The 11,305-nt window shown below is 50.4% G+C and overlaps 1 protein-coding gene across 1 annotated transcript; it reads left to right on the top strand.

Moving 5' to 3' along the window:
* Positions 1-8,380: 8,380 nt before the first annotated feature.
* On the top strand, positions 8,381-11,200 carry LOC115323692 (nuclear apoptosis-inducing factor 1-like). The gene is made up of 6 exons (XM_029984069.4): positions 8,381-8,877; positions 9,384-9,575; positions 9,729-9,773; positions 9,929-9,973; positions 10,487-10,573; positions 11,040-11,200. The coding sequence occupies exons 1-6, from the start codon at positions 8,622-8,624 to the stop codon at positions 11,198-11,200; spliced, it is 786 nt and encodes a 261-aa protein (XP_029839929.1). The 5' UTR covers positions 8,381-8,621.
* The last annotated feature ends 105 nt before the right edge of the window (positions 11,201-11,305 follow it).

Raw genomic sequence — 11,305 nt, forward strand, 5'->3', positions numbered from 1 at the left:
GCCAGCCCTTCCTTTCGACGCGTTGTGCCTTTTTCCTGCGACACTGCACTTTCGTAAAATTTTCCACGTGTTCACAACGGCAAGTCTCAACAATACACTGAGTCTCAAAAAACTTCCTCGGCGAATGACGACGAACTGTAAAAAACGTGTCTACAGCACGCTGGAAAACCGCAGCAAAAGGCTAGCAAAACGGGAAATCGTATCCCAGCGGGATTGCGTCCGGTGGCTTCTCTTGCGGGAGCGGCAAGCGCGATCCAGCAATTGTCATTGAGATCAGTGGTTCACCTGATGCTTGTAATAAGCGTAATGTGTGTATAGGAGAGGATCCCCAAGCGCAGCAGTGGCCTGAGAAAAGCAAATTATTTTTTGTAGAACATGAATTGGGTGGTACCTAGTGCCATCTAGCCTAGCTACTTGCAATTACTCTGCTTGACCCCGCCATCTGGTGGTTAGCGACTTAACCTTTTTCACGCAACGCGATAAACAGCGGCTTCGAGTTTGTTCTTTCGAGAGCGGCTTTTGGTTTCGCGGATTGAGTTTGCCCTTCGTGATGTGCGGTTGACGAAGGAATTGTGACTCGAGGAACACCAAAGGTAAGACGCAAAGTGCGCGAAGTAACTGGGTATCGGTTGTCTCCGTTTAACATCGCAGTGCTGTCGACGAGAAGACTGAGTAGCATTCGAAACGCAAGTTTCTATACTTGTGGGGGGATCTGGCTTCGGAAATAAACACAGTTTGCGGAAAGCTCGTGTTACGCTTTTATTTGCTGCTCCTCTCGTCCCGTACAAGAGACGTAGCGTCCTCGTTAAGCCTTATTGAGCTCGATGTGCTCGATTCAGGGCCGCCATAATGAGATGCAGGCGGCGGAGGAACTAGTTGCTCCCCTGCTTCAGGGACGAAAGTTTCTCCCTTTCTAAAGGAACATAGGTTACAAGACCGTTCCTCCCCTAAGGGAGGACTATCCATACCCTTTTTTCTAAAAGTGTAATGAGAGGAGTGAGGAATGACATCTTCGGTGGCCTTGTTCGCAAACGCTTGTTCGGCTGTTAACCGGAAGGCTGGGGGTTCATGCCCTCCCGGAGGCGCCATGCCGGAGGACGATGGACTCGATGAAGAACTTGGCGACTTCGACCGCAGTCCCCGACGGAAGGGTTTGTCTCGGCGTAACGAGTAAGATAATCGGTGGCGACAATTATCCAGCGGTTCTCCATCGTCAACAGTGGAAAAGGACCCAGCAAATTCCTTCTAATTTGCTGGAAGGGCTTGGTTGACGGGGTAATCGGCCGGAGAAGACCTGCTGGCTTTGATGGCGGTTTCTTGCGTCGCTGGCACTCATGGCACGATCGTGTGTAGAGATGGACGGTCTTCAGAAGCTTTGGCCAGTAGTACTTGTCACGAATCCGGGCAAGGGTCCTGCTGTTGCCGAGATGTCCGGCCGTTGGGTCGTGGTGGCACGCTTGAAAAATTTATTCTCGGAGGCTGGTGGGGACAACAGGGAGTTTCGCTGGTTCCGAAATTCTTTCTGAAGAGCACGCCTCCCCGCAGTACAAAGCTCGGTAGGTCCCGAGAAAAGACCCGTGGGACAGCCTCCTCGACCTTCGAGGTGGTCGATCACGGAGCTAAGTTCCGCGTCGTCGCGTTGCAGTGCACTCATATCAGGTAGCGTTAACTGCGCCTAGAAAACGGGAGTCGTCATCGTCGTCGGCGCCGGAGATTGGAGGTTCAACCGGAGCCCTAAACAAACAGTCAGCGTCATTATGCTTGCGGCCGGACTTATGCACAATGGTTACGTCGAATTCCTGCAGTCGAAGGCTCCAGCGGGCGAGGCGTCCGGACGGAGCCTTGAGGTTTGCGAGCCAGCAGAGGGCGTGGTGGTCTGTGACCACGCGAAACGGGATCCCATACAAGTACGGGCGGAACTTGGTTATCGCCCAGACGACAGCAAGACATTCTTTGTCGGTCGTTGAATAATTTTGTTCTTCCTTAGACAGCGCCCGGCTTGCGTAAGCGATTACTCTCTCTGTCCCTTCTTGTCTCTGAACGAGTACCGCACCGAGACCGGTATTGCTGGCGTCCGTGTGGATTTCAGTCTCCGCCGATTGGTCAAAATGTACGAGGATAGGGGGCGACTGGAGCGTTCGCTTGAGTTCGCCGAACGCTTGCTCTTGCTCCTCTCCCCACTGGAGCTGCACGTCGTCTTTCGTCAGATGCGTCAGCGGTGCAGAAATTTGCGCAAAGTCACGAGCGAAACGTCTGTAATAGGCGCACAGCCCAAGGAATCTTCGAACGGTCTTCTTGTCTGATGGCTTCGGGAACTCGGCGACAGCGGACGTCTTTGCGGGATCAGGGCTTACACCCTGAGCACTCACGACGTGACCCAAGAATTTCAGCCCACCATATTCGAACCGACACTTGGAAGGCTTGAGGGTCAGCCCAGCAGCCTTGAAGGCCTGTAGCACGGCTCGCAGTCGTCTCAGGTGCTCATCGAATTCGCTTGCGAACACCACAACATCGTCGAGGTAGACGAGACAGCTTTGCCATTTCAAGCCGGCAAGGACGGTGTCCATAACGCGCTGGAAGGTTGCCGGCGCTGTGCACAGCCCAAACGGCATTAATTTAAACTCATACAGTCCATCCGGCGTGACGAAGGCTGTCTTCTCACGATCTCGTTCGTCGACCTCAATCTGCCAGTACCCGCTCTTCAAGTCCATCGACGAAAAGTATCGGGCGTGGCGCAGCCGGTTCAGGGTGTCGTCGATGCGTGGCAGCGGGTAGACGTCCTTTTATATTACGGCGTTTAGTCGGCGATAGTCCACGCAGAACCGAAAAGTCCCGTCTTTCTTTTTTCTCCAGGACTACCGGTGAAGCCCACGAACTGCTTGAGGGCTGGACAATGTCGTCGTCGAGCATTTCTTGTACCTGCTGCTGGATGGCTTCCCTTTCTTTGACGGAGACCCTGTACGGCGGCCGATGCACAGGGAGTGCGTCGTCATCAGTAATTATCCGATGTTTCGCAACCGTCGTTTGGCGCACCTTTGATGACGCGGAGAAGCACTCACTGAACTCGGCGAGAAGGTCACGAAGTTGTCGTCGTTGTGGGGCTGGGTGGGACGGGTCGATGTCGAGCTCTGAGGACGTGATTGTCTTGTTCTGCGTGGGAGAGGCGTCTTCTGAGATCACGGCGATCGCGGCAGAGTCTTGAATTTCCTCGACGTAGCTCACAGCTGTACCCTTTGTAAGGTGCTGCGACTCTTGCCGGAAGTTGGTGACAAGGGCTACGGTACGCCCGTCCTGGAGCTCGGTTACGCCTCTTGCAATGCCAATCCCTCGTCCGAGGAGAAGCTGGACGCTTCCTTCCAGTAGTGCTACACCGCAGGTGGCTCCTTCGGTCTCGACGGGCACAAAGACACTCGACAGCGGCGGCAGGTTTACGTGGCTGGCGAGGACTTGCACTGCAGCTAACGTCGGTTTGGGATTTTCCACCGATGGGACAGGCTTCCGAAGCGTCAGCTTGTTCTCCGCAAGGTCGATAATGGCGCCGTATTCACACAGGAAGTCCATTCCGAGAATGACGTCCCTCGAGCAGTCTTGCAGAACGACGAACTTCACAGGGCATGTTTCGCCGTGAATCGCGACGCGAGCGGTGCATCTCCCGACTGGTGTAATCAGGTGTCCTCCGGCGGTTCTTATTTGTGGTCCATCCCACGGAGTCATGACTTTTCGAAGGCGGCGGGAGAGCCTCCCACTCAAGACTGAGTAGTCTGCTCCGGTGTCCACGAGTGCCGATGAGTCGAGGCCGTCGATAACAACGTTTAGGTTGTTGGACACCGAAGCAGGAGCGTCGTTATGATGCGTAGCGTCGGGAGAGTGGCAGCGCTCCGTCGTTCTTGGAGGCTCTTTACGTCGGTCGTCTTCGGCAACTCCACCTCCAGGGGTTGCCGCGCCTAGTTTCCCCGGCGAGGAGCGAGGGGCGACAGGCTTTCACGTCGGGGTCGGTGCATCGGCGAAGCTGGACGTCGTGGTGAAGGCGATCGGAACTCTCGGCGGGACGCAGGCTCGGGGGACTGAGGTCGTCGCAGCTACTCGCCGATCTCCCGAGGGCGTTCAGCATACCGGGGGGGCGGGTCGTTTGGGTGGAATCCGCGCAGCCCGAGTCGTCGGTATGGGCATCGGCGGTACACATGATCGGCCTCGCCGCAGTGATAACACAGCGGTCGTCGATCGGCCGTGCGCCGCACATCCGTCTTTCTTGGCGCCGGTTGTTCAGTGCGGAAGAACTGGGGTTGCCCTTCCACACGTCGGAAGGTTTGTGGTGCGCCCGAAGTGCTGATCACAGACCGAGGGTCATCGTTCATGGCACAGTTGACCCAAGAGATCCTTCGTCTAAGCCACACGGAACACCGTCGAACAACGGCATACCATCCGCAGACCAACGGGTTGACGGAGCGGCTCAACAAAACAATCGCCGACATGGTCTCTATGTACGTCGACGTGGAGCACAAGACCTGGGACGAAGTGCTGCCCTACGTCACGTTCGCCTACAACACAGCCGTGCAAGAGACCACAGGAGTGACGCCCTTCCAGCTGGTGTATGGCCTGGTGGTGACGACTATGCTAGACTCTATGTTGCCGCACGAGTCAGTCGACGACGGGAGCGATGACGCCCAGGTGGTTGCTCAACGGGCAGAGAGATCCGCCAGCTAGCCAGACTACGAATTCAAGACCAGCAACATGTCGACGCCGGCCGCTACAATCTTCGCCGGCGTGACGCCCAGTTTCAACCCGGAGACCGGGTATGGGTCTGGACACTAATACGGCGCCGCGGTCTCAGCGAGAAGCTTCTCAAACGCTACTTTGGACCCTACAAGGTTCTTCGCCGTCTCGGGGACTTAAACTACGAGGTTCTTCCCGACGGAACTGGACCATCAAGACGACGCCAACCACGACCCGAAGTAGTCCACGTCGTGCGCCTCAAGCCGTATTACGAACGATAGAACTTTGAACTCTCGTCAAACCGGGAACTGTGACTCACGATTCTGCTATCCTTTTGTTGTGGCTTTGTGTTTTATGTTGCATCGGGACGATGCACTTTTAAAGGGGGGGATAATGCCGCGCGCAGGGTTGAGAAAGCAACGCTCGATCACGAACCTCTAGAAAGTTCCCGTTTATTCTTGTTCCAGACGTAATTTCTATTGTTTATCCTGCTTTAGTTGTTCCAGAAAGTGCGTGTTCATTCTCGCCCCGAGCGCGCTACGCTCGAACCTTCTCCGCCGAATCTTCGAGATAGTGACTCACCTTAGATAAGAGGCCGCCCGCGACCTTGTCGATTCAGTCTCGCCCCAGCGGTCGACTCTGGTGTTACACCGACTTCGACGCCCGCGACGCTCTATTATTATCTTTTATACCCTTTTATTTTTGGCACAAGTTCGCCACATTAAACGTTTATTTCTTCCTGTTTATTTATTGGTTTTTGGTCACCACCCGTGACAATATATAAAACAAGACGTGGGCGGGCAGTGTTGTGTTGACGCCAACCGCGATTGCAGCAACAATTTGGCAGCGACAATTCGCGATTATAGCGACAATTTGGCAGCGACAATTTGCGATTACAGCGAAAATTTGGCAGCGACAATTCGCGATGACAGCGACAATTAACACACGCTGCAAGAACAATCCCCACGTGTCACCAGAAAAGGCGTGTTTGCGAACGGAGCGACATAATTTGAGGGAAACACCACCCCATGACTCTAGTAAAAGAGACAATGGCATTAACGTTTAAGTGGCACTTTTGTTTGTTCTCAAATTTGCTCTCCTGGAACACTGATATGGCGAAGGGGCAGGGAGAGGGGAGGGGGGGTGCTTTCCCGAGATTTAAAGATTTTACGATTCCACTTAACATAACAAAAAACGCGCACCAGAAATAGAGACACAGATATGGCAAAATGTAATCTCGGGCGTAGGGGTTGTTTTCGCTCCATTGTTTACGGCCGTGTAAGTGTTTCCTGCATATAAAATAAATGCCGAAGCAGCATGGTCCACAAGTTTTCAAGGCACCACCCGAGGATTACCACTGAGGAAGAGGACCTTGTAAGATCGGCGGTCTACAAGAACGGAGACTGGTGTCACAGTGCCTGCCATAGCTCGGCTGGACCTCCGACGGGCAACACCGGAGTCCAGATCGGCGCTGAGCTGAAGGGTGCTGCTTCGTCGGACAAGAAGAAAACTTGCCTTCGGATAACGTGTTCCTTAAAGTAACTAAAGCATTCAGCATTTTTGCTCTGGTTGCGACGTTAGTGCGTGAGGACCGTATTTTCCCGGCTAGAGTCCGCGGACTACACATGTTTAAAAGTTGAAATTTGAGGCCGTGCGCACTATTCAAGAATCTTGTGTTTCAAACTCGTTCATTATGACCAGGCGCGACAGATTTCTGGAACGAAACAGGATGTTAACGAGGATTTATGTATAATACAAGCTTCTTTGTAAGCTAAGAAAGCAGACATTTGTCATGGTGTGCCGTACATGTATGAGGAGATTTTCGCGTCGACCAAGCACCAAATGCGGACTATGCACGGCGTGCGGACTATACAGTGTGTCCGGACTATTTAAGCAAAACCTTTTATTTTTAACCCCAAATTCGCCCTGCGGACTATAGCCCGGAATATGCGGTGATATCAGTGCCGTTTAGCTCGTTCGGGTGCTATACACTCGTTAAAAACGAAGTGGGAGCCTAAAGATGTCGGACTCGCCGACAAAAGCGCCGCCGCGTCATCATCGCGAGAGTTCGATCGGTGAGCTCCGTAAACTTCGAAGGCAACTTTGAGTATGACCAGAGCCTAGGGCCCCTGTTCGCTCCTCAGAAATCGGAGCACGTTTTCTGTTGAGACAGCACGGGCGAAGTCCACCCGTTTGCATTTTCGCTCGTTGTTTCTACTGAGTACGATGAAAAGTTACGCGAAAGTAGAAAACGCCCAAGCTTAGTTCATGCCGTGAGTATCCGAGGATAGAGGTAATCAGTGGCGTCCTATCCTCAGTCTTGATGCTTTGGTTGTTTCTACCAAGACGGCATGCCTAACCGGAGACACTCACCGAGCGACCCGTCGCGCTCAGTGCCTCAGCTTGAATTTAATTTTTTTAGAGAAAAACTAATATCACTTTCTCGTCGTATTAGTCAGGCTCCGATTGTAGAGAGCAGCGTTGGGTTCACGGCGTGCTCAAATTTTGATGTCTAACAACCGATGGTCACCTATTAGATCCTTGTTGTGGATGTAGGATTAATTCGGACCACCCTCTATTTTTCAGCGTGGAAGCGAAATCTCGGTTAAAGGACGACTAAAGAATCAACTAGCTCTCGCCAGATCGCAGCTACCTGGGCCGAGATTTGAATACGCCAACTGTGAAGGTTGAATTAAAACCGAGTTGCCTTCATTAAAAATTTAAGTTAGATTTTAATATGAGAAACGGAATGAACTAAGCTGTAGTGGGGAGCAGGCAGCCACGCTCAAGGTCTTCGATCGCTTCGAATTGAAACTGAGCAACCAAAGAATAAAACGATAGCCCTTTGTTCTCCCCATTTTCGATGACTCAGAATCTCGGCTTTTTTTTTTTTTCGATGGGGCTGTCAAGTCTTGTTTTAAAGACTATAAAATAAAACACCGAGTCTAAAATCACTGGTAGATCAAGAAAGGCGGCACTTGGCGAGTCTCGGACATCTAATTACCGCTCCTCAGCCAATGAGACCGCGACGTTAGCCAATCAGAACGGCGAAGAACGAATCAAGAATCAAGAAGCCGGATCATAATGTGTCCTGTTCCTAGTCCGCTTCACACCCCAGTCCGAGCACAGTCGATGCTACGATCCGATGGCGCCTGTCAAGCAGCGTCAAAAGCTCCTCGTCACTGCTCTCGTCGTTTTTGTTGGTTTTCAATCACTGGTTAAACCAATCACGCAAAGATAAAAGAGCAGAATTACGGCGTGTTTAGTGTGCCGGACTGGTTTACCCGGTGATGGCGAGAAAACAGAGAGTACGAGCGCCGAGACGATTTTATTTTCTTATCTACGTATTTATTGCCTTCGTATCCCACGGAGGTTTCATAATAAAAACAGAAAAAGTTTTTCACACATGCGAAAAACACGGTTTTTCAAAGCAAAAAGTATGCACTTTTGAAGCAGCTTCGTAACGTCGGCTCTGCTCGGACGACGTAAAACTGAGCATACTATGCTTCGTTTCAGCTTCGGTCCGAGCGCGGCCGATGTTATGAGCCGAAGGGCCAATCAAACAGCGAAAGAGGCACAACGTCATGGGGTGCTCTCTGCAGTTGATAGGACCAGAGGCCGGATTCTCAAAAAACATCTTATCTTACGAAATCTTAGCCAAGAAGTTCGTAACTTAAGAAGTTCGTAAGATCAGCCGAAATCGGTATGCTCGAAAGGCTTCTTAGCGTGTTCTTAGCTGCGAACTAGGGAACGACCAGGGAACGACAGAAGGCGCGAGAGGAGCGAGAGAAAGAGAAGCTTCCGGTGTCTCGTAACCGACGAGAACAAGCGAGAGGGGTGTGTTGCTATGGCGATTCTGACGACAATAACACTTTTGGTTTGATAGTACCACGTGTAGTTGAGATCTGATGGCGTCTCCACCACCCGTCAAAAAGAGCCGAAAGGCCAATTTTTCGGACAACGAGCTGTCGGCTCTGGTAGACGGATACGAGCAGCGCAAAGTGGCGATTGAGGGAAAAGGGAACACCGCGCATGGCTCGATTGCCAAGCAGCGGGCTTGGGAACAAATTACTCGCGATGTGTTCGCAGTTTCCGGCATCCGAAGAGAAGTGGCCGACATAAAAAAGAAATGGGCCGATGTCAAGAGCATCAACAAGAAGCGGGGTAAGTCAATCCTCAAGTTTTGGAGTTCGCGAACTTAAATGATACGATATGCTTTGTACTAATGTAAGAGGCAAAATGTTCGGCGCTAGCGCTGAGTCAACGCACGAGCACATTTTACTCTTTCACAATAGTGCTTTTAATAATGTTGTTGACATTAGACGCGCTAGCGGAGATGACTTAGCTAGATGCATCATTCTTTTGAGAACATTTGTTTTATGCTGTCATACACTGTGGAAGGTTCCCGCCTTCTGTTAGCTACGAGGGAGGTTTTAGCAAGCGTGTAGTGACAACTAACAGTGTTAAACCAGTTCAATTTTGCTCGAGATATTAGCTGGTGTCCGACACAGAAAAATGTCGCGAAGTTTGAGGTCATCCTTATGCACGTTCGAAAGGCATACCTGTTGCCCAAAAGCCTTGGCTAGGCAATGAAAACCGGTGATCGAGCAGTCGCGCTTACAGCAGCCTCCTTTGTCTGCTACGTTATTTAATACTGACACAATACGCAGGTGCAGCCGTGAAAAAAAGTCAGTGTGCCACTGGAGGCGGCGTAGGCGACGAGCCCCTCAACGAGATGGAGGAGAGAATCGTGGGGCTGCTCAACGTGGAGTCGGTGGAGGGCATTCCAGGCGCCTTTGACATTGGCGTTGCCCCAATTCAAGAGGTGTTTGTGGGTGTGCCCTTCTCCCTGCCACTCTCGGGTAGGTTTGCACAAGCCTGGATTAAACACTACCTTTCTTCATTAATGGTTGGCCCAGAATTATGTAGTTAAAACATTATTAGCAGCCTACCATGTGCGTGTCGCGTTTGTTGCTTTTCTTGGTCAAACTAATTTTTAAATACAAATTTTCAAGGTACTCCTGCCAGGCCGAGCTCAGCAAAGCCAGTTCCCTCAGCTGGTGAGTTAGCAAGGGTTCTACTTCCATTGCAAAATATAAAATAATAGTGCCGTCCAAGCAAACTACCAGTTAATTTGTATGTACCCGCCTAGTATGTACCTGTCACGTTTGTTGCTTTTCTTGGTCAAACTAATCTTTAAATACAAATTTTTAAGGTACTCCTGCCAGGCCGAGCTCAGCAAGGCCAGTTCCCTCACTTGGTGAGTTAATAATGTGGGCTGATTAGTTGCATGGTTAATGTTCCTCTTCATTACTGCTCTTCAAACAATCCCCGTAACCTCCAGTTTTGAATTATCAATCGGGTAGCTGATTATCCAAGTGATTTGGACTGGGACCCACATTGTATGGACAAGCAGTACGTTACTGTCTTCCCAAACACTGTTTGCTGGATCCGTACAGTGCATTTCTGGATCTTGTTTAAGGCACCACCATAACGGCAAGCAGGTCCACGGTTTTTACCATAGAAATCATAACATTACTTATAATGGTTATAATTACATTACCTAATCACAACCTTTTCGGTCATTCAACCTGGTTGGTAGTCAACGAATACGGTGGCCGCCAGGTGCAGGTGTTGCTGGTTGAGCAATCAAGCTTAGTTGGTACAACTTCCTGCAATCTCTCAGTCCTGTGTTAGCATTTTTTCCATGCAGAGCCTGTATTTCCTAACAGCAAATATTTCGGTACTCAAGGCTGTTGGCTTTTCTATTTAGATAGCCAAGAAGCGAGCACAAGTGGCCAACCAGAAGTGGGCGACATGTTGGCCCACTCTTCGGGAAATCCAAAGTCACGCCAAGAAAGTGAGTAGCAATCCTAAATGCTGCTAGATGCAGACCACACCATGCAGCAATACGAACATAACACTTAATGCAGAACCAAAATAGATATGTTGCAGCATCTGATCAAAACAAGCGTTCAAGTCCATAAAAAAAAAAAAAATCTCCACTGTCAAAAGGAACAGAGTAGAAATTTGTGCTGCTTATAACTATTAAGGTGCAAGTTCTCTCATTAGCAACTTGTGATGATGATTCGTGCATGCTTCCTGTAGTTAGATATGGCCTGCATAGTTAATGCAATAAATGCAGGCAAGCTGGATAATAAGAACCAATAAATATTCCCTGAAGGGGACAAGGGACAAACACAAATCTCCAACAGCAGCTATGTGATTTGTGCGTGGCGCTGGTTTCATAGCTATATAATGGAAATGTGACAATGCAGTGGTGTGACCGCTTTGAACCGTGCAAACATCTTTTCCGTCGTCTGCAGGGATCAAGGAAGACCCCACACAAAAGATCATCGAGGGTCAACAGGCTATCACAGCCCGCTTGGATAGGCTTGTGGAGCTGCACGAGCAGATGGTGGCTCTAAAAGCTTACAAACTTAATGTATGTTTTCAAAATGGAAAAATTGTTCCAAAATATGAATAAAAGGGCACTTGTATAGAACAGCAATACATTGTTTCTTTATTACACGAAGTTTCTGGTGTCACCGCTGATCTCTACAATGATTTTCTGGATCGCTTCTTCCTCCTT

Source organism: Ixodes scapularis, unplaced genomic scaffold (assembly GCF_016920785.2).
Source record: "Ixodes scapularis isolate PalLabHiFi unplaced genomic scaffold, ASM1692078v2 PGA_scaffold7__128_contigs__length_106722199, whole genome shotgun sequence".
Lineage (NCBI taxonomy): Eukaryota > Metazoa > Arthropoda > Arachnida > Ixodida > Ixodidae > Ixodes > Ixodes scapularis.